The sequence below is a fragment of the Borostomias antarcticus genome (assembly GCF_949987555.1).
Source record: "Borostomias antarcticus genome assembly, chromosome: 23".
Lineage (NCBI taxonomy): Eukaryota > Metazoa > Chordata > Actinopteri > Stomiiformes > Stomiidae > Borostomias > Borostomias antarcticus.
In genome coordinates this window covers 4,475,690-4,503,386 of record NC_140256.1, presented here as the reverse complement: position 1 = coordinate 4,503,386, position 27,697 = coordinate 4,475,690, and the positions used below count along the sequence as shown (strand labels likewise).

General features: G+C 48.7%; 1 protein-coding gene across 2 annotated transcripts; it reads left to right on the top strand.

Annotated features, from left to right (window-relative positions):
- Positions 1-179: 179 nt before the first annotated feature.
- acacb (acetyl-CoA carboxylase beta) lies at positions 180-27,074 on the top strand. Of its 2 annotated transcripts, none has more exons than XM_084457229.1 (54): positions 180-272; positions 2,376-3,006; positions 5,733-5,865; positions 6,513-6,651; positions 6,847-6,956; positions 7,327-7,408; positions 7,531-7,629; positions 7,848-7,957; positions 8,347-8,457; positions 8,588-8,797; positions 8,937-9,107; positions 9,649-9,810; positions 9,928-10,091; positions 10,213-10,363; positions 10,913-11,016; positions 11,129-11,210; positions 11,291-11,436; positions 11,535-11,685; positions 12,234-12,368; positions 12,474-12,620; positions 12,741-12,929; positions 13,038-13,138; positions 13,218-13,306; positions 13,463-13,587; positions 13,839-13,952; positions 14,823-14,936; positions 15,371-15,460; positions 15,556-15,674; positions 16,624-16,647; positions 18,178-18,315; positions 18,409-18,508; positions 18,759-18,866; positions 18,979-19,035; positions 19,145-19,186; positions 19,296-19,511; positions 20,015-20,170; positions 20,257-20,460; positions 20,581-20,736; positions 20,834-20,956; positions 21,381-21,650; positions 21,789-21,886; positions 22,011-22,131; positions 22,257-22,367; positions 22,514-22,657; positions 22,765-22,885; positions 22,996-23,092; positions 23,180-23,276; positions 23,480-23,615; positions 24,140-24,317; positions 24,446-24,558; positions 24,680-24,834; positions 24,994-25,164; positions 25,562-25,698; positions 25,824-27,074. In XM_084457229.1, exons 2-54 carry the CDS (start codon positions 2,399-2,401, stop codon positions 25,948-25,950), a joined length of 7,356 nt encoding a protein of 2,451 aa, XP_084313355.1. In that variant the 5' UTR covers positions 180-272; positions 2,376-2,398; the 3' UTR covers positions 25,951-27,074. The 2 variants fall into 2 exon arrangements, with proteins under 2 accessions (XP_084313355.1, XP_084313354.1); XM_084457228.1 differs by having other exon boundaries at positions 20,257-20,466.
- Positions 27,075-27,697: the final 623 nt, after the last annotated feature.

Below are 27,697 nucleotides of genomic sequence, written 5' to 3'. Positions count from 1 at the left end.
CTGTCTGTGCATCATAACCATGGCAACATAGCGGTTACGAATTTTCCGAACAGCGACTGGGGAAGTCATAGCTGCTCACTTTTTCTTGCTCATTACCGTAATCGTTTTGTGTAGGTTAAGTAAACAGCTTGTCCAGGCTTATCTAGACTGTGTCATGTGTGGGCACAGTCCACACTATAGCTACAGCTAGCTGCAGATCTCGTGTGGCCACTCAAGTTCCAGTCATCTAGCTAACGTTAGCTATGCTAGCACAGGCTGAAGACTTCTAAAAGGTGAGCTTTTATATGCGAATGTAACGTTAGCTAACGTGTGCGGGATTGTGTGTGCGATGGCAACAAGAACCGTTTTATTTTGATTCTTTGAAAATACCTATCTAGCTTCAAGTTCTCTTTACAAGGTTAAGACTTGGCTGCAGCTACGCCTGAAAAACAACAACATGCCTTGTAGGCATGGTCTCATATCCGTTAAAATTAGGATCAGAGCATTTTAAAGCTTTTGAAAAGCACACTAACGTTCAAGTCTATCTTTAGACAATAACAATGCTTTGCAATGTCCAATGCATACTTTTTAGGCTAGAAAAGACGTAATCTAATAAGCCTGTGCTTCAGTATGAAGATCAACTAACTGGTTGACCAGAGGACACATTCCTTTTTTGACTGTAATAATATCAATTTCAATTTGTCTTGAAATGATATTTGTTGATATTTGGTTTGTTTTTAACCATTTGAAGCCTACCGCGTCACCGGCAGAAATGTTAACAAATCTTTTAATCTTTACATTAAAAAAAGAAAAAAATCCCACATTCCAACACTTCCTGAAAGCTGAGAAACTGCGCTTTCTAGTAATATAGGGGAATCCAATTAATATTCGTTATGTTGGCACTGAACTTTCAGGAATAAAAGGGTTAAGTGATCATTTTATGTGTGACACAGGGGTATTTGATTCAAGTCCGTTATGCGTCCTCCTCTGTTTAGTTTCACTCGGGAGCATATCCCTCCCCCTCTATTCATTCCCACCCGGCTGACCTTTCCCCCATATGACAGCTGAGTTCCCGTGAAGCACACTCACGTCTCTCTTGTCAGCTGCCAGAAAAGGTCTGTTTACTGGTCAGTAGTGAAGGATTAGCCTGCTATACCTTGCAGGGCCATTATTGGCAATGCATGGCGCATATCTAAACTAGAAATTGCATGGGTAATGTTGAATATTGTTGATTTTCAGAGAAATGCCTTTTAATGTGATCCTGTTAGCTATTTCCTAATTATGATGATTGACCTCTGAGTATGGCTGTCGGCTTGAGTTTTCGGTAAGAAGTGTCCCTCTTCCATAGACTTATGAGATAAAGACATTCCATGGCTGGTAAACTCTGGGCCAAACACCATTGTTGTGGTTAGAGATAAAGGCCTGGGCGCCGAGGCGGCGTAGGTTAATGGGACAAAACAAGGCCACAGAAGAGACCAGAGAGACAGTCTTATCGGAGAAGAGACGAGGGAGGGGGAACACTCAAACCACATAAGAACGTTGCAACGAGACCAATGCTTTGATTTGGGTTCAGACAGCATACAGAGAGGTCAACTGTCCATTAGGCATGCCATCGTCTTTTGTATGTAAACCTTCTGGAATAAATCGCTTTTGCTGAGGCTCAAATCCCGTGTTGGAGAGATTCATTTGAACACCTGAGAAAGGAGTCACTGGACTGTGTGGTATATTAGAGATTGGGGGTCCGTCTTTTATTGGAAACAAGAAAACACAACGCAGAGCTAATCAAGGACAATAATAAAAGACAAAGAGATTCATCAGTAACTTGATTAATAATGTCAAAGATTACATTCCAAAGTGGTAAAACAGGGTTGTTTTTGCTGTATGTATTACTACTATTCTATTTCACCTGCCTACTGGTAGATTCGCTACATTCTATGCAGGGCTGAAAATTAACACCTACCACCGGCCAAATGCAAGTAAAATTTCCAATTGCCGACTAGATTTCAGAAGGCTATCTGAAAAAAAGATATACTTGGCCGGTAGATTTTTTCATCTACCAGCGTGAGCCAAAAAGTTAATTTCCACCCCTGATTCTATGGGTCTCTGGGCTTGTCCACAGTGACTGCCTGAAGCCTCTATCCATAGCCTATCCTGGATCAGATTACCCCACAAGCCATGACCTGACAGTGTCTATGAGAGTAGTGTCTCTGACCCTTGGCCATTGTTTTGAGGAAACATATAGGCTGCTGTGGTTTCTTCAGTGGTCACTGGGTCTTGGGGAGTTGTTTTTTTTATTGTTGACTATGTCGAATATTAGTTCTATAGTATTATATTTGAGAAGTCCTTTGTAAGAATTGCCAACTAATCATCTTTGTTTCAATTTGTTTTATGGACAGCAGCTTGAAGAGGATGTCTGCCAATGCTCTGTCTGCTCTCGGTGTTCAGCCTGCTGACTCTGTGGATACTCTGGAGGCTTACTAAATCAAAGCTGATGCTAGAGAAAGGGGAAGAGACTGTGAGAGGCTGTGGAAGCGCCGCAGCCCAGGAGGACGAGATGCAGAGTGATGGGTCTGCCTCAGCAGCACCGGCCCCAGCCTCACCGGCCCCAGCCTCACCAGCACCGGCCCCAGCCCAACATTCCATAGCAGCGGGTCCCGCCTCTACCTCAACAGACAGTGCGGACAACAGTCCGACTCCCAGTGCCTCGGCGGGAGGCCCTACACACGGGGCAGCGGAGCCCCAACCTCCACCGGCTTCCTCTGAGGCGTTGACAGATCAACACGCAGCTCAGCCGTCGCTATTACCCGTGTCCCGGGCTGCCAGCAGAGTGACCAGGCCCAAGGTCAGACCAGGCCCTGGGAATGGAACGCGTCTCAAGTTCATTCTTGGAGCCTCGGAGGACAACTCCTCTGATGATGAGCCAGTGGTCAGTAAACCTCCCGCTGGTCCTTCTGAGACACCGGCCCCCTCAGTCCCCCCGCAGCAAATTCCATCAGTTCCATTAAGGGCACCCACCCCTGGCATGAGGTAAGATCAAGGGCTACTGGTGGGTAAATGTTGTTTTGTGTTCTTTCTAAGGTTAGCGACCAAGGATTAGGGCATCTCAACTTTCTATTTGTATTTTGTGAAGTCTGTCAAGAGCTTGATAGCAATCAAGACCGAAACTTCTAATAGGAAACCACAAAAAAAAGGGTAAACAAATGATTGAGTCAAATGTATCATAGACTGGTGAGGATGTTATTACTTTTCAGTGTCAGCAGAGGGCGCAATTGCTCAACAATCAAACTTGCGATCTGTGATCACATGACTACTGCTGACCAGTGTTATTGTTGCATGTCACACATCTCTTTACTATTATTGGAACAAGTGACTGAGTTTGACTTTGAAACGTGAGGCCTGAGTCAGGGTCTAACAACATGTTCCGCATTTGACAGAAGTCCTCTGGCGCTTCTGCATTTTATTGTAGCCTGCAGCCAAAGAGGGTGTGGAGCTGCCTGTTGATCGTTTTTATTCTGGAAGTACTGATTTATGACATGAAGAAGAATATCTTTGGTCAGCTGTTTAAGCCCAGGTCCAAACGGATGAAGGGGCACTCAGCTGAGTTCTGGTAGCTTGTTGTTTGTACATGAACAACATGGAGGGGACACTTATGGGAGAGAGAGGTAAGATGATTTTGACAGATACTGTAGCTGCTGTTGTTGAGTGCCATCACGCTTGTGAAATAGGCAGCTGTCACAGCACTTGTGTAGAGGTAGGATACATGTAAGCTATGCCTACATTGCCTAGCAAAGTAATATACTTTGGATTGGTCTACAAATTTGCCATATTAATGTTTACAGATTTTTGTTCATAGTTCTAAACTCTTAGTTGCATACATTGGTCGATGGCTGCAGACAGTGATTCTTTGTTGATCTTAAAATACCATCCCCCTCACAGTTTGAGTGTTAACTTGTGAATCTGCATTGTGAGTGACACTGATCACAGATTAAACTGGTATTCCCCTCCATATGGGTTTGTGGGTGAGGGCTGTTTGGTTGAGCACGTGGGAGGGGAGAAGGGAGGGAGTGTCTCGGAGAGGAAGGTACTGGTGACTGCATTGTTATTGTGGTCTTAGATTTCAACTCTTCAGCTCACACATCTTGTGTTTCTCATCTGCCATGGAGGGAGAGTGCAGGCAAAGCCTCAACTGGTTGCAGCGTATCAAGCGGTTAGTTCCAGATAAGACTGTTGACTTAAAACTGGTTCGTTTGCGTTCTATTCTTAAGCTGCTTGTATTCGACACGGCAGTATTCTTGGCTTGGGGATGTCATTAATATGGAGTTAGGGTGTCTCAAAGCAGTGTGCATGCATGCATGTTGACAGCGCAGCGGCTTGTATTAAAAGACGCACATAGTAAACTATAAAGCCTATGAACAAAGTAGCTGTCGGGGAACTTGTGTACGCTGAGTCAGTAAGAAAAGAAACTGCGTGTCTTGCTAGCGAGGGGAGTGTTTTGTTCTTCACCAGCAACGCAGAGAATCAGCAGTGGCTGCCAAGTAACGCGTTAGGCACCGTGGAAGTCAGCGGGACTCGTATGCATTTGATTCTCAAACACGAATTGTGGGTCTTTTCCAGTAGCTTTCTTTCTAAAAGCCAATGTTGACCAATCTCTCTGCTACCAGAATCAGAATCCTTTGATTGACATGTGTACTACATACATAGGAATTTTTTTTGCGACATTGTGAAGCCAATAACAACACAACATTGGACCAGTGCAAAAACAGGACAGGACAGTGCAAAAAACAAACGGTGCAAAACTAGCAGTGCATTTGGGCTACAAAAGAGACGTGCAAAAAAAGTGTGCCGTAAAAATGCAGGGGGCAGTGGAGAGAGTCAGAGGGGAGCCTTGTTGATAAAAAGCTGTTCCTGTGTCGAACAGTATTAGCTACACATCTAGCCTAAATGGTTTCATTCCGTCTCCATCTCAAGAGCAGCGATCCTCTCTGTAGTGCATCATTCAGTTTCTCAACCTAACACACTGAGGCCCACTTCACTGGAAGGGGTCTGATAAAGTTGCCTCTGCAAGCCCCTTTTTCCTCTGAATTCATGTGCTTCCTTCCCTCTTCAAGTTGTTCATCTTGTCCCCGTCAACACTGAGTTTGATGTGGCCCAGTAGTTCTGTGGAATTGAGCTCGTAGGAGTCTCCACCCGTGACGGGGTTAAAGGCCTATATGAATGAGTGTTTTTTTTAAACTGATAACAAAATAACCTTTGATTAGCTGCGGCCTGGTGAATATTTATACAGAGCACAGCTCCAGACACAGATAAGTAACTACTGTGCACCTCCTCGCGGCCCCAGGATATGAAAGAGCATCGGCTATTTAGTTTGGTTTCCATCGCTCAGATGAGAGGGGGCTTGAGACGTTTATGTCATGGATGAGGTAAGACATACTGGTGGCCTCTTGGCTGGCTCTGTGGAGAATGAACTTTGTCGGGCTGCTACTCAGGTTCATTGATTTCCAATGCTGATGTTTCCCTGTGCCGGTCATGACTGCGTAAACTCTTCAATAATAAACCTGTTCCCTTCTCCTCTGAGACCAGCTGATCTGCTCTCTGCCATGGGATCTGGCTTAGTACAGATGCTAGGCAGTTTGACGTTTCACATAGTTTATATTATAGCCTGTGATGTTATACTATAACCTATAATGTGAACCAGTGGATAAGACTGTCATAAGTGGTGCCATTTGACAAAAACGGCAACTCCTGTCCTGCAGACCTAGCATGTCTGGCCCGCACTTGGTGAAGAAAGGACGAGAACATCGAAAAATGGACCCGCAGCGAGACTTCACCGTGGCCTCACCGGCCGAGTTCGTCACCCGCTTCGGTGGAAACCGTGTCATAGAAAAGGTAAGATATGTCATATCCTGTGTGCACACTACCCATTTTGATATTACACACAATCTATTATTATCTATCTATTATTCTGTCACCCTGCTCAAGCGAGCCAGAGTAGATGATGCCTTTGAAAGTAACTATTGTGGTGGAAAAAGCTGTTCGCAAGAAATAAGTAGCCTAATTCTCAGATGCAGATACAGTAGATTTAATCAACCTCTGCAGAGGGAGAACATTTTACAAGCATTGTCAGTGAAAAGTCTCCCCGAAAAGTAATGATCAGACAGTAACTGTGTTATACCGTTAGTAGAAACACCCCTTAATAATCCCTTCGTCACTGAACAAGAGTCAGGGTTGACCCTTCACCCATAGATCTCTCTTTATCCATCTCAGGATGAAGTCCTGCTCACCCAGTCAACCTTCAGACCCAAACCTTTTGCTATGACTACATTGTCAGTAATCAACCTTTCAACCATCCTGGTCGCGGTCACAAAATGTTGATACACACGATATTAATCACAGAGCAAGTTAAAATTCTACCATGCTGTAAAGGGTATGCTGGTAAGAGTACTGCATCCTCTCTTAAGTCATGTCTGTTTTCACCTTTTCTCTCTCTCTTTTTTTCTCTCTCTCTCTCTCTCTCTCTCTCTCTCTCTCTCTAGGTGCTGATAGCTAATAATGGCATAGCAGCGGTTAAATGTATGCGTTCCATCCGCCGTTGGTCCTATGAAATGTTCCGGAATGAGAGGACCATCCGTTTTGTGGTGATGGTCACCCCTGAAGACTTGAAAGCTAACGCAGGTCCGCACACAATAGATTTCCTCATTGCACCTTTCAACTCTGCAGATAAGGAAATGTTTATAGAAGGAAACACAGTGAACTGTTTGCTGTATAACCTCTAACAGCAGCTTGACATGCAAAACAAGACTTCATTTAAGACTTCCAAGACTTCTCTGCCTTTTATAACAGATGCTATGTGTGACTCTTTTTTTCTAGAATACATCAAAATGGCCGATCACTACGTACCTGTCCCTGGTGGGCCAAACAATAACAACTATGCCAATGTAGAGCTGATAGTGGACATCGCTAAGAGGATCCCAGTACAGGTGCTTTACAGTCATTCCCAGACCATATGTTCAAGGGCCCTTTGTTAGCACACAGCAATGAGCAAACTCTCCAAAATATAGACTAGAGATGCAAGCACCCCCCCCCAAAAAAGTCTGAAATATTAGCGATTATAATCCTTAGCTATAGTGCTTTATGCCATTTTATTGCGATGTTTACATAAAGAGATGATTTAGATATAGGAAAATCATGAAAAGAATTTCTAGGAGACCTCAATAGAGTACAGTAGACTTTGCTCTGATTTGACCATTTTTTCTCCTGCAAAATCAGGCACTGTATCTGAAATGGAAGCAACAATGAGTTTCACTGTTTGTCTAAATGGCAACTTTGTTTTTATCCTTTGCTTTCCAGGCGGTGTGGGCCGGCTGGGGTCATGCCTCGGAGAATCCCAAACTGCCTGAGCTCTTGAACAAGTCAGGAATATCATTTTTAGGTACAGATCTACATGAAACCGTCTTGATGCTTTTCCAGACCTGTGGACTCGTTTGCTCTATCAGCTACTGTACATTTGTTGGTTCTAATGTGGATAAATATTGTTGCTTATTTGTATCTCAGGGCCACCCAGCAAGGCCATGTGGGCTCTGGGAGATAAAGTGGCCTCCTCCATAGTGGCTCAGAGTGCAGATATCCCCACCTTGCCCTGGAGCGGCTCAGGTAACACCCCCGTCTCCCCCTTGAGGGACCTCAAATTACGGTCATATTATGTATATTTGTGTGTCCTGCATGCGTTTTGATCCAGTAACACTCTTTGACGGTGTTGTCTTTGGAAAGGATGATATCATATCTGTCTGTAGCATCAGTGTATTTGTCATTAGCGAGGTCTGCCTGCCTCTTCATGCCTGTGGGCTAACCTCGTTTTTCACGGGCTCCAGGTCTGAGGGTGGACTGGGATGAGGAGGACCAGATGCTCGGCCAGATGATCAGCGTGCCTCCAGAGCTCTACGCGCTCGGCTGCGTGCGCGACGTCGACGATGGATTGGCGGTAAGGGCCCATTCATGTCAACGCAAGCTACGCTAGCACGAGCTACGCAAGTTGACGTTGACGCGTCCTTGCGTAGAAACGTGCGTCATGCCAAAAATTTTAACTTTTCGCGAGCGCAAGTGCTATTTACACACAAACCGATAGGGACACTGATGCAAGGCAGCGACCCCCGCGCGCCCAGAGTGAACCAAAATACTTGCGTCGATCCGCGTTTCACAGCCGCGTCAGCGTGGCTTGCGTTGACTATGAACCAGGCCTAAGCGTATCAGCGAGGTCACCATCCTTCTGCCACGTCAGGACAGAAGCAGTCGCTGGGAAGGTTCTTCCTTGTTTAGAATACTGTTTTTCCTGAAGGCTGACGCTCCCCATGTGCTTTCTCCTGGTCCAAGGGAGCAGAGAGGATAGGCTACCCAGTGGTGATAAAAGCCTCTGAAGGAGGAGGGGGGAAGGGGATCCGCAAGGTGGAGAACTCTGAGGACTTTGCCGGCTTCTTCAGACAGGTTAGTCCCGCCACCCTGCACGCTGTTCGACGCTAACTTTGTGGGTGTGAGGGTGCTGAGGGACACAGGCCTGACCGTGATTGGTGCTCCAACCCACCCCCCCCCCACACGCCCCCTTCCCCCCTCACAGGTGCAGGCGGAGGTGCCCGGCTCGCCCATCTTCATCATGCAGCTGGCACAGCACGCCCGCCACCTCGAGGTCCAGATCCTGGCCGACCAGTACGGCAACGCCATCTCCCTGTTCGGCCGCGACTGCTCCATCCAGAGGAGGCACCAGAAGATCATCGAGGAGGCCCCCGCCACCGTGGCGGCCTCCTCCACTCTGCAGCTGATGGAGCAGGTAAGGACGGCTCCCTGGCTACACGGGGCCCATAGGGGGCCCCCCCCCCCGGCCCCCTGCCGGACGCCGACGTTCAACCTCGTTCGCCCTGAGGATGTTTTTAAAAGCGCTGCCCCCTTCTCGCCCCCCTCTGTGTCAGTACGCGGTGCGGCTGGCTAAGATGGTGGGCTACGTGAGTGCCGGAACGGTGGAGTACCTCTTCTCCGAGGACGGCAGCTTCCACTTCCTGGAGCTCAACCCCCGGCTGCAGGTGGAGCACCCGTGCACGGAGATGATCGGAGACGTTAACCTGCCTGCCGCCCAGCTCCAGGTACAGCACCGTACCCTGCCCTCGTATGGGCAGTTTAAAGCCCTGGTTTTACACATTCCTGCCTCTGTTTGTAGCTGTTTTTAATGACTGACTGACTACTGATTATGTCACTAGTTGTTCTATTTAATATTTTTTATCTGTATTGGTTTATTGTGTTTAATTTTAAATTATATTGTTATTTGTGATGACATCTTATTGTTTAACATTGTTTTTATTGTTGCTGCTTGTTTTGTAATCTCGGCTACTTTGAAAGTGAGGGCCTGCCCCTTAATTGTATTCGCGAGAAACTAAATAAAGGTTATGAATGAATGAATACCCACAGGCCACGCCCCTTAATTGTATTCCCGAGACACTAAATAAAGGTTATGAATGAATGAATACCCACATGCCATGGAGAGCAGTGGCTGTACTAAAGGGTTAAAACTCCCCCCAAAACCATCATTCGGTTTAATCTCTGTTGTCGTGGTAAAGTCTCTTTAAGATCTGGGATTGCGTGTGAACCCGTTCTGACGCGGCGCGTGCGTGTGTCGTCCCCCGGTAGATCGCGATGGGGATCCCTCTTCACAGGATCAAGGACATCCGCGCGCTGTACGGCGAGGCCCCCTGGGGAGACACAACCATCAACTTCGAGGCGCCCGCGCGCACCCCCTCTCCCAGAGGACACGTCATAGCCGCCCGCATAACCAGCGAGAATCCAGATGAGGTGGGCGTGGGGAAGGGGTGGAGGAGGGTGGGGGGGGGGGTCTAATCCTGTTGAAAATCATCCGAACCTGGAGCGTGTGTCGTTGGTGCGACGTTGTGCTCCGTGTCCCCACCCCAGGGGTTCAAGCCCAGCTCGGGCACGGTCCAGGAGCTGAACTTCCGCAGCAGTAAGAACGTGTGGGGCTACTTCAGCGTGGGGGCCACCGGGGGGCTGCACGAGTTCGCAGACTCCCAGTTCGGGCACTGCTTCTCCTGGGGAGAGAACCGAGAGGAGGCCATCTCGTGAGTTCTGCTTCTGTTCGGTTTATTTGTCCACGTACAGTAGCTACGTACATCTGAGTTCCCCTGTAGTGGCTATGGGGGGAGATGTTGTGAGTGACATGTCCACTCTTGTGCGGTGCAGGAACATGGTGGTGGCCTTGAAGGAGCTGTGCATCAGAGGGGACTTCAGGACCACCGTGGAGTACCTCATTAAGCTGCTGGAGACTGAGTGCTTCAGGAACAATGACATTGACACCAGCTGGCTGGATTTTCTCATAGCAGAGAAAGTGCAGGTAGGTCTCTAGCCTTGATATATGGACTATGTCAGCAATTATGAATTTACAGTAGGTAACTCTTGAAATTGTAATTTCCTATACCTATGTAAGTCTTTAAATGGCTATCCTCCTGGGTTCACATACAATAGTCAAGACCATTTAAAACCATTTTAAAATAGAATGCTTGTTTTGAAACGGCTGGCATATGAACTACCTGTATATAGGTCTAAACAATCCCGAGCCTACAATATAGGCCTATTTCACTCGGTAGGCCTATATACTGTCGGCCCACTTGGCCTACAATGTGGGCCTATTATGATCACTAGAGGCTATAATAATTGCTGTGAGGCAGCAGTGTAACGCACCGAGCCACCGTGCCAATTCATATGACAAATGACACGATCGACCTTCAAGAATCCAAATTTAGGACAGACATTTCAAAACTAGTGACAGACATTCTAAACTACATAAAACGGTCTTGGCTGTCAAACCAGGCTTCAGAGTGTGATCCGCATGACGAATCATTGTGATACGGAGACGTATTCGGCACGTGTGCTCTCTCTGAAGGCGGAGAGACCAGACACCATGCTGGGGATCATCTGCGGGTCTCTACACGTGGCCGACGCCCACTTCAGAAAGAGCATGTCCGACTTCCTGCACTCACTGGAAAGGTCAGGACTCCACCTCACCTTCCTGCTAAGCTAAAATCATATTTCTCTACAGTTAGCGCTTTTCGACATACCGCCTGTTTCTGAACGCTGTCTCTGATATGTCCCCCTGTAGGGGACAGGTACTGCCTGCCGTCAGCCTGCTCAACACGGTAGACGTGGACCTGATTTACGAGGGGGTCAAATACTGCCTCAAGGTACCGAACCTCTCTTCACACTCATCTTTTCCTATGGTTTCACTTTTATCAAACTATAATAAAGGATGTTCGTGTACCAGGTTGCCCGCCAGTCCCCTACCACATATGTCATCCTCATGAACGGCTCCGACATTGAGATCGACGTCCATCGGCTGAGCGATGGCGGCCTCCTGCTCTCCTACAACGGCAGCAGCTACACCACCTACATGAAGGAGGAAGTGGACAGGTACGACTTCCTGTCCTACCTGAGTGGGCCGTCTGGATGGACTCAGATGTGGGTGGTAATTTGAGAGAGAGGATCTCACATCTATTCTGGTCCCACAGCTACCGGATCACAGTTGGCAACAAAACGTGCGTTTTTGAAAAGGAGAAGGACCCCACAGTGCTGAGGTCGCCCTCTGCTGGTAAACTCTTGCAGTACATGGTGGAAAACGGAGGTCATATCTGTGCTGGACAGTCGTACGCAGAGATCGAGGTGAGCTGATGAGCAAACGTTTAACCTGGTCTGGCATCGCCAGAATCAAGCTTTCATCGTTAGATAGAAGTGCAGTTTTTCTTTGTGTATGTGGTAGGGGTGTAGCAATATATCGTGCCACAATATATCGCAATACAGAAATGTTACAATACGTATCGTCAAGGTGAAAACAATATCGTGATATGTTTATTGTATATCAGTGAATGCTGGCTACACAACGCTGGTAACAAACATCTTTTGTCTAGGCCTATCCATGATATTACAACAGTTAAGCTCTAAATTCACAAAGTGGAGTGGAGTAGAAATGTGGAGAAATGCACTATTGGTGTGAACAGCAGCGCTACTGCAACGCTTCACACCTGCCCTTAGTGTATCGTATTGTTACCGTCAATCCAATATCGCGCATCGTATCGTGAGATTAGTGTATCGTTACACCCCTAGTATGTGGATGTATTTATTTATTTTCAACTGTACATGGCACCCGTATCTTGACCATACAGTATGACACGCAAACCATGAACCTTCTCTCTGATGATCTCCGACCGTAGGTGATGAAGATGGTGATGACCCTGACCGTGCAGGAGTCCGGCTGTGTCCACTTCATCAAGAGACCCGGGGCGGTCCTGTTGCCCGGCTGCGTGGTGGCCCGGCTGGACCTGGACGACCCCAGCAGCATCCACCCGGCAAGTCTCTCCTCTCCTTCCAGAGGCTCTCACGGCGCCGGTCGATCACGTAATCGTCAACACTGACCCCGCCCCTCTCTTTGTCACCGTCCTCCTGGGTTGCAGGTTGAGCTGAACACGGCCACTCTGCCGGCCCAGCAGCCTCTGCCCATCGTGGGGGAGAAGCTCCACCAGGTCTTCCACAGCGTCCTGGAGAACCTGGTCAAGGTCATGGATGGCTACTGCCTCACAGAGCCCTACTTCAGCAAGAAGGTGAAAGCCCCGCCCCCCTGGAGCACACACCTGCAGTAGAATGATCAGAAAACACGCAGAGATGTCGTGAACAGTGGTGTGTGTGTGTGCGTGTGTGTGTGTGTGTGTGTGTGCGCGCAGGTGAAGCAGTGGGTCGGCACCCTGATGAAGACCCTCCGGGACCCCTCGCTCCCCCTGCTGGAGCTGCAGGAGATCATGACCAGCGTGGCCGGCCGCATCCCGCCCGCCGTGGAGAACGCCATCCGCAAAGTCATGGCCCAGTACGCCAGCAACATCACCTCGGTCCTCTGCCAGTTCCCCAGCCAGAGGGTCAGTGGGGCTAAAAAAACATGGCATCGGGTCCGAATTTAAGGATTAGAGGTGGCGCTCGTCCTTCCGGTCCTTCCCCTGCTGAATCTTCGTCCCTCTCCGTTTCAGATCGCGAACATCCTGGACAGCCACGCCGCCACGCTGCAGAGGAAGTCTGACCGCGAGGTGTTCTTCATGAACACTCAGAGTATCGTCCAGCTGGTGCAGAGGTCAGAGCCCCGTCCTGACCCCGCCGACGGCTCCGGTCCGAATGCCGTGATCGATATGCTGACGCGGGTGTTTTCACAGGTACCGCAGCGGAATCCGGGGCTATATGAAGTCGGTGGTGCTGGACCTGCTGAGACGGTACCTGCAGGTGGAGACGCAGTTTCAGCAAGGTGACCGCCCGTTTAAAACGGTGACCAACTCGTAGGATGATGGCGTAGTGGAGTGTGCCTGAGTTGATTGACCAAAAACTTGATTTATGGGGATGTATCCCCATGTGACTATGGGGATACTGTACCTTCTCTGACCGCACCTCTGCTCCTGACCAGCTCACTACGACAAGTGTGTGATCAACCTGAGGGAGAAGTACAAGCCGGACATGACGCCTGTGCTGGAGTGCATCTTCTCTCACGCCCAGGTCTCCAAGAAGAACATCCTGGTCACCATCCTGATAGTAAGGCTTACACACGCACGCACACACAGACATACACACACACACACACACACACACACACACACACACAGACATACACACACACACACACACACACACACACACACACACACATACTGTACACACACACACACACAGACATACAGTACATACAGACACACACACACAGACATACACACACACACACAGACATAAACACACACACACACACACACCTATTCTCTGACCATGCTGGCTGTTTTGATGTGCAGGACCAGCTGTGTGGAAGGGACCCCACTCTGGCAGACGAGCTGATGGCCATCCTGAACGAGCTCACGCAGCTCAACAAGATGGAGAACTCCAAGGTGGCTCTGCGTGCCAGACAGGTGAGACCCCCAGACAGGTGAGACCCCCAGACAGGTGAGACCTCCAGACAGGTGAGACCCCCAGACAGGTGAGACCTCCAGACAGGTGACACCCCCAGACAGGTGAGACCCCCAGACAGGTGAGACCCCCACACAGGTGAGACCCCCAGACAGGTGAGACCCCCAGACAGGTGAGACCTCCAGACAGGTGAGACCCCCACACAGGTGAGACCCCCAGACAGGTGAGACCCCCAGACAGGTGACACCCCCAGACAGGTGAGACCTCCAGACAGGTGAGACCCCCAGACAGGTGACACCCCCAGACAGGTGAGACCTCCAGACAGGTGAGACCCCCAGACAGGTGAGACCCCCACACAGGTGAGACCCCCACACAGGTGACACCCCCAGACAGGTGACACCCCCACACAGGTGACACCCCCAGACAGGTGACACCCCCAGACAGGTGACACCCCCAGACAGGTGAGATCCCCAGACAGGTGAGATCCCCAGACAGGTGAGACCCCCAGACAGGTGAGACCCCAGACAGGTGAGACCCCCACACAGGTGACACCCCCAGACAGGTGAGACCCCCAGACAGGTGACACCCCCAGACAGGTGACACCCCCAGACAGGTGAGACCTCCAGACAGGTGAGACCCCCAGACAGGTGAGACCTCCAGACAGGCGAGACCCCCAGACAGGTGACACCTCCAGACAGGTGACACCCCCAGACAGGTGACACCCCCAGACAGGTGACACCCCCAGACAGGTGAGACCTGAAAGAGATGAGACCTTGCCTCATAAATGAAACTAGTAAGGAGAGGATAGTTTGCTACTACTTGCTACTAACAAATGAGAGGATATTGTCTAAAAGTGTCCATTGATTTCCCAGGTTCTCATAGCCTCCCATCTACCATCCTATGAGCTGAGGCACAACCAGGTGGAGTCTATCTTCTTGTCTGCCATTGACATGTACGGACATCAGTTCTGCCCTGAAAACCTGAAGGTGGGTGTTCTTGTTTGAGGTTTGATATGAAAAAGTGCTTCATATCATAGAAAAAGCCCTGATGGTTTAAGGACAGGTTCGGAATTTAGCATTATATAACCTGATCAGAAGTATACTTTGTGGAGATTTTTTTGCCAGAACATCAATAGATACCAGTGACCACTTGGTGAGTTTCCTGTCTTTGAAAGCAAGTGTTTTTGAGGGACGTTGTCTATACAGTACACCTATGGATTCATTGAGTGTGTTAGCAGTGACAGGCTATATCTTGAGAGTGCACCGTTTGACGAAACTTTGATATCGGCCGTTGTATATGATTGTAAATAACCGTATAACATGGCTTATAATGCTAAATTCCGAACCTGTCCTTTTATATAATTATATTTACCCATACTAATAAAGAAACCTTGACCTTGAATATTGCTTTACATCAACAGAAACTCATCCTCTCCGAGACCTCCATCTTTGACGTCTTGCCCAATTTCTTCTACCACTCTAATCGGGTGGTGTGCATGGCCGCCTTGGAGGTACAGTAAGCAGAGTGAATGATGGGTAAAATTGACTTGGCTAAGGACCTGCTGTAAGTCTATGTATTTAGATGCATGTATTCTGCTCTCTCTAGGTCTACGTACGTAGAGGCTACATTGCGTACGAGTTGAACAGCCTCCAGCATCACCAGCTGCAGGATGGGACATGTGCGGTGGACTTCCAGTTCATGTTGCCCACATCTCATCCCAACAGGTAAACGGCCTCCTCATCACACTGGCTTCACCTACAGTACAGCACAATGCTGAGTCATCTGTCATCACACAATAGCTGATTCATGGTCATAGAAAATGCTGAGTGACCACATGTGATGTTCAATTGATTCACTTTTCACTACACATTGGAACAATCACGATGCTCAAGAACCATGCATATATCAATAATTTACCTACAGTATGACTGATTTTTTTTTTTTTCTATACAGTTAATCTCGACATTCTTCTGGTTTTACTGACTTGCTCATGTTTCCAATTTTTTCTTACAAGTGGTCGATTCACCAGAGTGATTCTCTCCACCAGAGCAGACACGTAATACACTCCCTCCCTACTCAGTATCTCTGAGAAAGTCTTGGCCGTTACCCAGAATCCCCACTGAGAGCACTAATAAGACCCGTGAAGTGTGGCTCCCGTTGAACAGAGCTGTACAAATGTCTCTGTTTTGACACTTAACCAAACTTCCTCAGTTTAGCTGGCATTTTCACTTCCAGTTTGTGCATCTCCTCAGTTATCATACAGTTAGATTCACTTAGGTTTTGTCAGACTGCTCTCACAAAGCTCAGATCCAGGAGAAATTGCCCCAACTAACTGACAGATCCAATAAACGTCAAGCCAGATAAAGATAAAGACTCCCTCAGCCCTTTCCTGTTTTATCATAACCTGATAAATGACATTATAACCTGATAAATAACAATCACACACTCTTAATCACACACTGTAAGAGAGTAACACACAGCAGCAGGCTATTAATCATGTCTGTAACTGCTTTAGTCTAATGTTTAATAAAGAATGATTCGAACACTGTTGTGTGTGTGCAAAGCTAGAGCATTTCACAAAGCTAGAGCATTTCACTAATGGTAATGTATAGAGGTAGAGTTTAGGGTTGTGCATCCAGTGTTAACAATCACCTGTCAATGATCTTATTTCAGAGGGAGCAGCCCTACTCTGAACAGGTAGAGTAAAGCTCCTCGCTGCCAGCCCAGCTGCCCGGCTCTGTCTCTGTCTCCAAGCTGAGCATGCTGAATGTATTGCTTTTCCATCCTTTTTTTATGAAACCATAAACGTTACATGAAGGACTCTCCAGCAAGTCCTTCCTAATTGATGTTTTTAATTATTATTCCTTTTTTTTTGTTGCCTTTCTCAACTTCCATAGTGTTAAGTTGCTTTTAAGGGTCACGTGTAATGTGCCTCTTAAAACCATAGCCTCTTATGGCTGTTTTCCACCGCATTTGACCACCTCAACTTGACTCGACAACTCTTCGCTTTTTTTCCACTTCGTTTTCCACCACTCATAATAGGGAGTTCAGGCACCAGCATCAGTGGGAGCTCTAGAATCCACCAAAAGGTTTATGCTGATTTGAACATAAGAACGTAACATGAGGGAAACTGTTAGAAACCGGTATACATATGACATGTTCAGCAATGTTATTGGCATAACATTGCCTATGGCAAGGAGTTACATTTGTCTATTTCAGTGTAGCGTTAACACAGTCTTTCAGCCAGAGTGAATTTCATTTGCTTGGGATTAGTCCACAAAAATGTCCACAAAAGTACAATGTGGCACCACAGCTGTTACTAATCCCCTAATTAGACAAGAGGAGATTCAGACAGATTGAAAATGCTTGAAGCCTTTAACGTGGTCTCAGCTATTGCGAATTTGCGCTTGTTTGAGATCCCGTGTACAGTCGTCTACAAGTGGCTGTCTGAGGTTCCTGTGCACTTTGCCTGACCAGTCAGTAGTCTGCAGTGTTTTCACGTTCGCTTCAGCTCGCTCGGAACCTCGAAGGAGTTCTTCCGAAAAAAGTAGCAACTCGGACCTGCTGTAGGACCTGCTGTAGGACCTGCTGTAGGCTACTTGTCTTTTGCGCAGTGGAAAACCCAAAAAAAGCAAGTCGAGCCGAGTCCATCTTTTTTTTGCGGTGGAAAACCGACTATAGGATGCATTCGTAAATGCGCTAGGAGCACACCCGGAGTGCTCTCTGGTCGTTCTGAAATTCAGAGCGCTCCGAGCGTCCCCGTTGGAAAATCCAGAGCACTGCGCTCTGGGAGCGCTCGGAGCGCGCACTGGGCGCTCTGACTGAAAAGACGGTTTGTCCGAGCAAACTGACCGTTCGTAAATTAACTGATTTCAGAGCACTCTGTGACATTGAAACCAGAATCTCAGAGCGCATTTACGAACGTAAACTTAGTGTGTTTTCCAAAGAAGATTCAGAAACTAAACACGCAGTTACAGCTGTCCTCAGACAGAAGATGTGAGTCTTGATTTATAACGTTAAACAAAGCTGTGAACTGTATAGATGTGTTCAACAACCAGGTACAGTATGGACATTGTGATGTAGACGTGCTCTTAGTGCTGCCCTGTGCCTAGACCCACTTGTGTTGATGGTTGTTCACTATACCGTACATCATATTCCCATCCTAGCTGACCTTTGCCCCCATGGCCCTGTCTGTACCCGTGACTCACCAGTGTTTTCCCTCCCCAGGTTGGCAATGCCAGTGAACAGCATGGGGCAGTTTGAGGCGAGGCAAAGCAGTCAGCTCTTCCTGGAGGGGTCGCTCTCTCCCCCTTGCCAGCGCATGGGCGCCATGGTGGCTTTCCAGTGTTTCGAGGACTTCCAAAGGTGATTCGCAGAGTCGATCTCTACTCGACTCGCAGTAAGAAAGTGAACAGAGGAGAAGCCATGTGCTGACGTGTGTCCTTGGTGTCCCCTCAGGAACTTTGACGAGGTCATCTCCAGCTTTGTGGACCCACCCCTGGAGAGTCCGCTGTTCTCCGAGGCCTGCTCCAGCCTGTACGAGGAGGAGAACTGCAAGGTGAGCCTGGGAGGTCATAGTGGTCAAGGTGAGCCTGGGAGGTCATAGTGGTCAAGGTGTTTAGAAAGGAGATGCACTTGTGAGTTCTGGTGAGTAGTAGTGCACCGACTTCCTACATTAAATGCAATTATTGTAAGTTGCTTTGGATAAAAGTGTCTGCTGAATGACTGCAGTGTAACGTCATGTGAAAAGAGAGGAAAGCTGAGCTCTGTCTCTGCGGCTAATGTGCGTGTGATCCACCCCCCTGCAGAACATGAGGGAGAATCCCATCCACATCATCAACGTCTCCATAAAGTCAGCAGACACTGAGGACAACGACGCCCTGGTCGCAGCCTTCGCTGCCTTCGCCCAGTCCAAGGTGACCTCAGGGTCCCATCCTGTCACCGTTCTCTTCGTTTGTTCATTCTGTTTCATCCAGCAGTATCGTCTGCATCGCACGGCGGCTACTAACAGGGTGTTTCTTATTTCAGAAAGCTGCGCTCTTTCATCATGGTATCAGAAGAATCACTTTTTTGATCGCACAGAAGGTGAGACTTCAAATGTGCTCCTCTACAAAGGATTTCTAATTTGAGTGTACATCAACTCTATTGATGAATAGTCAAATGACCCAGTTGTATTTTTATATTTCTTTAATAGAGAGAATTCCCCAAGTTCTTTACTTTCCGAGCCAGGGATGGGGTAAGGAATTTCACGTTTCTGTGACGGTGCTGGTTATGCATGACTTGATACAGTAGTGTTTGCTTATACTTGCTGTAAGTGAGCCTCCTATGTGTTTTTCCCTCCTTAGTTCAAGGAGGACTGCATCTACCGGAACCTGGAGCCGGCTCTGGCCTTCCAGCTGGAGCTCAACCGCATGAGGAACTTTGAGCTTAAGGCCGTCCCCTGTTCCAACCACAAGATGCACCTGTACCTGGGCGCGGCCCGGGTTGAGGAGGGCACTGAGGTCACCGACTACCGCTTCTTCATCAGGGCCATCATCCGACACTCCGACCTCATCACCAAGGTAGGCGGGGACCGCCGTCACAGAGCTGTGGGAATGATGTCATCCCACTTCCTAGATGGAAACCCATTTCGTGCCCATTTCTGTTGTTGACGTCCAGTATGTAAATATGTAAGAGATCATGAAAAAAGTAGCAACTCGACTCTGCTGTAGGGATTCCGAACAGGCGTTTTCAGGCTTGATGAGAATGGGTTCACTACAACGGCCAAAACCGTTATTAACTGTTTAGAATGTTCAGCTTTCAACTTTCAGACAACTTTCAACTGTCGCCCATAGACATGTAATGTGTTGCCTTTGGCAGCAGCGGTCAATATTGCTCGGTTTCCTTTGGCGTCGGCCAATTATTGAGAAATGCGCAATTGTCCAATCAGAATGAAGTATTTCAAAGAGCCGTGTAATAAAACGGCTTATAAGATTTATCTCCCTAATGAGTTTCTCCCTTGGGGATTAATGATGATGATATCTATCCAATGAACTGCCTGGCCGCCCCCTCCCTGCTGTCCTAGGAAGCCTCGTTCGAGTACCTGCAGAACGAGGGCGAGCGTCTGCTACTGGAGGCCATGGACGAGCTGGAGGTGGCCTTCAGCAACACCACCGTCCGCACCGACTGCAACCACATCTTCCTCAACTTCGTCCCCACCGTCATCATGGACCCCTCCAAGGTCAGAGCTGCTCTCCGGTTGCGGAACGCGCACGAGACGGCGGCGTGCCTCCGTGTGTGACCTCCCTTTCCTCCGCGTCCCCCCAGATCGAGGAGTCGGTGCGCTCCATGGTGATGCGCTACGGCAGCCGGCTGTGGAAGCTGCGCGTCCTGCAGGCGGAGCTGAAGATCAACATCCGCCTGACGCCCACGGGGAACGCCATCCCCGTCCGCCTGTTCCTCACCAACGAGTCGGGCTACTATCTGGACATCAGCCTCTATAACGAGGTCACAGACCCCTGCTCTGGACAGGTACAGGTATATAAGCCGGCGCTTCCTGCATGTGAAGATATATACGGAAAGACAAATATTTTTCGGTTAATGTTTTCCTGGAACAACTAGAATGAGGTGATCTTCTTCCCCTGTCCCCAGATCCTGTTCCAGTCCTACGGAGACAAGCAGGGTCCCCTCCATGGCATGCTCATCAACACTCCCTATGTGACCAAAGACCTGCTCCAGTCCAAGCGCTTCCAGGCCCAGACCCTGGGCACCACCTATGTCTACGACTTCCCTGAGATGTTCAGACAGGTGCTCATATCTCCCAGAGGCAAATCTTTATTATGTCTTTGTTTTCTTGATCTGTGAAAGCGGTTTTCTTAACCCGTACTCTCGTTGCATCTCCCAGGCCCTGTTTAAGCTGTGGGGTCCAGGGGACAGCTGTCCAAAAGATGTTCTGATGTGTACTGAGCTGGTCCTGGAGCCTCAGGGCAGACTGGTGCAGATGAACCGCCTGCCCGGAGACAACGAGGTACATTCTAGACACTCAGGGATGGGGAAGCATTAGTTCAGGCTTATGTCACTGGTGATACCCGATGACAAAATTAAGTTGTATCTAATCTAAATCAGCTTTAGCAGACCACCACTGTAGTTCCCATGACCCCCACCCCCCATAACCAAAACTTGACCAGAACTATAACCAAAACTTGACCTAAACTGTCCGACACTGACTGACTACTGCACTGACTCTTTTGTAGTCCAAATTGCACTGCTATTTTCACGCTATGTTTGTATCACTGCACTTCACGAGTCCTGTCCTGTCCTGTCCATTGTTGTACTGCTGTAAGCACCACGGGTCAGAAAAAAAATCCCATGTACAGTATGTAAGTACAATGGCAATAAATGGATTCTGATCCTGATCCTGATTCTAACCACCTGCCCCTCCCCTTGGTCAGGTGGGCATGGTGGCCTTCCGGATGAGGATGAAGACCCCGGAGTACCCAGAGGGGCGGGACATCATCGTCATCAGCAACGACATCACCTACATGATCGGCTCGTTCGGGCCCCAGGAGGACCAGCTGTTCCTGCGGGCGTCGGAGCTGGCGCGGGCGGAGGGCATCCCCCGGATCTACATCTCGGCCAATAGCGGGGCTCGCATCGGCCTGGCGGAGGAGATCCGCCACATGTTCCAGGTGGCCTGGATCGACCCGGAGGATCCCTACAAGGTAGCTGACCGGCCGAGCTCGAAGAGGGGCACTGCAGGGTCATATCCAGCATCTGTAGTCCATATCTGTGTTATATGCCCTTTGAGAGACTTTGGGTACTGATGAGGGATAAATAGTGTTCTCTTTACCCATCCGCAGGGTTTCAAATATCTTTACCTCCGGCCTCAGGACTACACCCGCATCAGCTCCACCAACTCCGTCCACTGTCACCATGTGGAGGAAGGAGGGGAGTCCAGGTAACGGCAGCTTTCACCTCATGTTGTTTACGCTTACGATGAAGTACCATCGCATGTAACGAACTGCAGTAAGGTGCATTTTTCCCATCCATCATCAACTGGGGGGGCGTCTACCGGCCGACAGGTACATCATCACTGACATCATCGGGAAGGACGACGGTCTCGGGGTGGAGAACCTGCGTGGGTCGGGGACCATTGCCGGGGAGTCGTCTCTGGCCTATGAGGAGATAGTCACCATCAGCATGGTGAGAACGGGACAACCCACCCCTCTGATCCTCAGAGGGGGACATCTGTACTTGGACTGTAGTGCCCCCCCTCCCGTGGACTGTCTAAGCCCCCGGTCTGTCCCGCTGCGCCCCGGTCCTTACAGGTGACGTGTCGGGCCATCGGCATCGGCGCGTACCTGGTGCGTCTGGGCCAGAGGGTCATCCAGGTGGAGAACTCCCACATCATCCTGACCGGCGCCGGAGCCCTCAACAAGGTCTCCTCTTCAGCTCCTTCGACCTAAACGGGTTTTTGCACCACAAACTATCTCCAAAACTCTTGTTTACCTGTCGAGGTTTATAGGCTGGTTGTGTTGACATGCTGTATGTTCGATCTCCTGATGGTACAGCTGTGTGTTTCCAGGTTCTGGGCAGGGAGGTTTACACCTCCAACAACCAGCTGGGAGGGGTGCAGATCATGCACAACAACGGGGTCACTCACACCACCGTGCCTGATGACTTCGAAGGTGTTTTCACCATCCTGCAATGGCTGTCCTACATGCCCAAGGTGCACCTGTGGTTTCGACGCCCGTTTTTAATGCACCTACAATAAATAAAACCAGACGAACCCTGTCTGAAGTTTCTAGTGGATTGTTTGTACCCGTCTCACTGCAGAATAAGCGCTCTCCTGTGCCGGTGATGACGCCCACGGACCCGGTGGAGAGGGAGATCGAGTTCGCCCCGACCAAGGCGCCCTACGACCCCCGCTGGATGCTGGCTGGGAGATCCCATCCCAGTGAGACCCTGACCTTTTGTCCCCGTCAGCTGTTTGTAGTACGTCCACCCAGAGCGGACAGACGCGGATGGATTTTGACAAACTGGGAATGGTTGTGTTTGTGTTCGTAGCTGTAAAGGGGGCGTGGCAGAGTGGCTTCTTTGACCACGGCTCCTTCATGGAGGTAATGGCCTCCTGGGCCCAGACAGTGGTTGTGGGCAGAGCCAGGTCAGTTCAAATGAACGCACAGGTTAGAGAAATGAGAGGACATGGACATATATATATATATATATAATGATTTCTTATTGAATACAGGTTAGGAGGTATTCCCCTTGGCGTCATTGCCGTTGAAACGCGCACCGTTGAAGTTACCATCCCAGCAGATCCAGCCAACTTGGACTCAGAAGCCAGAGTGAGTGGCTTTGTTTGTTTCTGTGCACTGAGGCTTGGTTAGTGTGTCATGGACTGTAGGCCGACTACTGTTACCGTTATTATTCAGACTGTCTAGAACAGGGTATTCATTAACCTTTATTTAACCAGTTTCAGAGGTGTAAGCCCTACTCGTGTGTGTGTGCGTGTGCGTGTGCGTGTGCGTGTGCGTGTGTGTGTGTGTAGCTCCTTCAGCAGGCTGGCCAGGTGTGGTTCCCTGACTCGGCCTTCAAAACGGCTCAGGCCATCCGGGACTTCAACCGTGAGGGACTGCCTCTCATGGTGTTCGCTAACTGGAGGGGCTTCTCTGGAGGCATGAAGGGTACGAGTTGTTGATTTTCGTCCCCCACCCAATGAAATCGGGGCGGGGCTATTAAAACTGCGCTCGATCACTAGGAGTGCTAGTAGCCGCATGTTTGTTTTGTACATAAAAAACGATATTTTGTGTCTCGGTACAGGTATAGTCCATTCCACACAGGGTCTCTCTCTCCCTCTCCCTCTCCCTCTCCCTCTCCCTCTCCCTCTCCCTCTCCCTCTCCCTCTCCCTCTCCCTCTCCCTCTCCCTCCCTCCCTCTCTCTCTCTCTCTCTCTCTCTCTCTCTCTCTCTCAGAGTTTTAGAGCTTCAGGGGCTTCCTTGCTCGCCACAGTTAATTTTTCCAGTGCCAGTACATATTGTTTGTACATGAAAAACTATATCTTGTGTCTCCTCCTTCATTGCCACAAAGGAATATGCGTCATGGGTGGGGGACAACATGTTTACTGTGCACCTCTTTTAAATAACATAGTCCTATATTGAGGATGTTATCCTGTTTACCACAACCGGTCAATGTTGGTCCCATCTCCCAGACATGTATGACCAGGTGCTGAAGTTCGGGGCCTACATTGTAGACGGCCTGCGCGAGTTCCGCAAGCCCGTGCTGATCTACATCCCGCCCCACGCCGAGCTGAGAGGGGGGTCCTGGGTGGTCATAGACCCCACCATCAACACGCTGTGTATGGAGCTCTACGCAGACCGGGAAAGCAGGTCAGCTACCAGGGCTTGTTAACTCCAAGGGTGTTTTTACCACCCGTCGAGAAAAGCCACCCTGAGATACAGCAGCAGCGTGTGAATGGGATCTCTCCCGTCTTCCCCACCCCCCTCTCCGTGTCCAGGGGCGGTGTTCTGGAGCCGGAGGGCACGGTGGAGATCAAGTACAGAAGGAAGGACCTGTTGAAGACGATGCGCAGACTGGACTCCGTGTACGGCCTTCTGGCCGAACAACTAGGTAAACTGCACCTCTAGTCACTGTGACCGTTTGACCTTCATAACGTCCTCGTTCAGTGAACAGCTCTGAATCCTCGGTGAGTGATGACCGTTCGGCGTTCTCGTCTCTGCGGGGCGGGCAGGTATACCAGAGCTGCCGGAGAAGCAGCGCAGGGAGCTGGAGGTCAAGCTGAGGGCCAGGGAGGAGTTCCTGATGCCCATCTACCACCAGGTGGCAGTGCAGTTCGTGGACCTCCACGACACCCCTGGGAGGATGCAGGAGAAAGGAGTCATCACGGTGAGGCCAGCACACTTTCATGTTCTGCAGGCAGATTATCTACCCGAATGCAAACAGATCCACATAAAACATGTGGAGAGCAGGTTTGCTGAAAGCAGATGCTGTTGCCAAGGGAAAATATTGGTCACTGAGGTCTCTCTCTCGTCACTGGATATTCAGGATATTCTGGACTGGAAAAACGTGCGCAGCTTCTTCTACTGGCGTCTGCGGCGCCTCCTGCTGGAGGAGGCGGCGAAGTGCGAGATCCTCCAGGCCAACCCTAACCTGAGCAACGGTCACATCCAGTCGATGCTGCGTCGCTGGTTCGTGGAGACGGAAGGCACCGTCAAGGTGGGCAGGGGCGAGGATAACTGGGATAACTGGTCAGAAGTCACTGACTGTCGGTGCAAGTGCTGCGATGTTCCTGTTTCTGCTGCTCAGATCAGCCGTGGACGGACGCTTTCTACAGGCTGAGCTTTGTGTGTTGTTGTTGTTGTTGTCGTTGTCGTCTAGGTGTACCAGACTGAGCTTTGCGTGTTGTTGTTGTTGTTGTTGTTGTTGTTGTTGTTGTTGTTGTTGTGGTCGTCGTCGTCGTCTAGGCGTACCAGACTGAGCTATGTGTGTTGTTGTTTAGGTGTACCAGACTAATGTTTGTGTGTTGTTGTCTAGGTGTACCAGACTGATGTTTGTGTGTTGTTGTTGTTGTTTAGGCGTACCAGACTGATGTTTGTGTGTTGTTGTTGTTTAGGCGTACCTTTGGGACAACAACACAGCAGTGGTGGAGTGGCTGGAGAAGCATCTAGCGACTGAGGAAGGAACGCGATCAGCCATCCGAGAAAACACCAAATACCTGAAGAGGGACTACGCCCTGAAACACATTCGCAAGTACGCACACACACACACACACACACACACACACACACACATTATTGCTTGTATTGCCCATTATTGCTTGTATTGTAACGGGCAACAAGTACAGTAATAACATTTTTCATGCATTGTGTCCACAGCCTGGTGCAGGACAACCCTGAGGTGGCCATGGACTGCATCATCCACATGAGCCAGAACATCACGCCTTCCCAGAGGGCCAAGATCTCCCACCTGCTGGCCACGATGGACAGCACCAACACCAGCTAAGCTCCGGAGCTGGGAGCCCCAAAGGGGACCCCTGTTGTTCATGGAGCAGTACTGTGGACCTCTATGGGCTCGTACCACATATGCCTGTGCAATTTTCACATTGTAAACAGGTGGGACAATAAAGCTAAATCCAAAGAGGACAGCTTGTCTAATTCTCAGGACTATAGTCAGGGCTGAACAGTTTCACCCTGCTACAACAGTGCCACTGTCCACTCTAATACATGCTGTACATATTGGCTGATATGTTCCATATAGTTGTATGAATAGCATTGAAGACATACAGTATGTAGCATAACAAGCCATTGTGTAGAAACATGCCTCGCTGATGTATTTGTGGATTGGACCATGTGCCTTTTATTAGTATTATATCATGCATTTTATTGTAAACACTGTACACTGGGGTGCTACAGGGGGTGTAGGTTTTACAGTGGCTGCTCATGTTGTTTCTGGGGTATGTGTGCCTATTTTTGAATGTACTACTACGGTAGAAGCCTAAACAAGCTCCACAGTTCAATGTAGCCATCATGTGATGAAATGCATGCAGATACCATGACTTTTCCCTGCTGCTCTCCCTGGGGTTTAGCCTGACTCATCAGCTTCAACTACAGATACGGTATTGAGCTCAGACTTTTATATCAGTATTGTGTTTAATGTACGAGAGTGAAATTGAAGAGTCCGGTAAGATTTCGTTCTACTAATCAGTTTAGTTTTGGTGTGATCTTTAGAGAGAGGCCTGATGCAAAAACTTTATTTTCTTCTTTTTTTTGTGGTATTTCACTGAATGTTTTCCCGATGACGAAGTTCAGTACAGCGGGAGTTCACCTTGTTGTTCCCAAACGCCAGTGGATAAAAGCCCTTAGTGCTCATAAGATTCTTTATTTGGTCCTCATTCACAAAATGACATCAAAAGATGTAGGAGTGTAGGACTTGACATGTCATGTATTACTGTGTGACAGAGATGTATAAAGCTGGGATTAATGCTAAACTCAGGGTTAACAAATAGCCATTTTATCGGCTAGATGACGGGGAGATCTGCTTTCTTTCTCTCAGTCAAAACACCTGATAACTGGTACTAAGACAGTGACAGGATGTTCGTGAAATCTCCCCGAAGAGATCTGTAACAAAATAAATTCAATTAATCTGTTTTCAGCAAGAACAAAAGTGTCAGTCTTACAGTATGTACCCATTTATCATTGTTTTATTATGGTTGGTGGATTGATCAAGCTGTACATCATACTGGACATTCTGACACGTTAATCACAGTAAATTAGAAAAAAAGGTTTCAGATGAATGGAATGTTGCACAGTAAAACGGTCAACAATTATGTTTGACAACTCATTGGTCAACATTGGCAATTTCAAATGCAGTTAAAAACAGATTTTCTGTTGGGATACGGATTTGAAACATACACATATATATATACAGTAGACAATGCGTGATAAATTCCTCATCCACACCAGCTGCCATTTATAAATATAAATAAAACATCACAGTAATATAGCCTAGCACGATACAACAGACAGGACAGGGAACTACAGTACCATGGGAAGGCTTACAAACACAGGTGTGTGGACGGTACAAAAACTGACCAATAGTCACTTTTGACCATCGAGATGGTCTAGATTATAGAACAGCTCTGGAGACTTTGCTTGGCAAAGTTCCAGCAGAGAGACTGCAGTGTATTTCATAGTCTTCACCACCAATTGTCCTTTAACCCCCAATATCAGTTTCTTCTAAGCTGCCACTG

What these genes read in the sequence shown, in the direction of transcription:
- acacb (XM_084457228.1), top strand. Translation starts at nt 2,399, where the DNA reads ATGCTCTGTCTGCTCTCGGTGTTCAGCCTGCTGACTCTGTGGATACTC. An exon ending in CCTGCTCTGGACAGGTACAG is followed by an intron (nt 20,467 to 20,580) that starts GTATATAAGCCG and finishes CCCTGTCCCCAG; the next exon opens with ATCCTGTTCCAGTCCTACGG. An exon ending in AGACGGAAGGCACCGTCAAG is followed by an intron (nt 25,165 to 25,561) that starts GTGGGCAGGGGC and finishes GTTGTTGTTTAG; the next exon opens with GCGTACCTTTGGGACAACAA.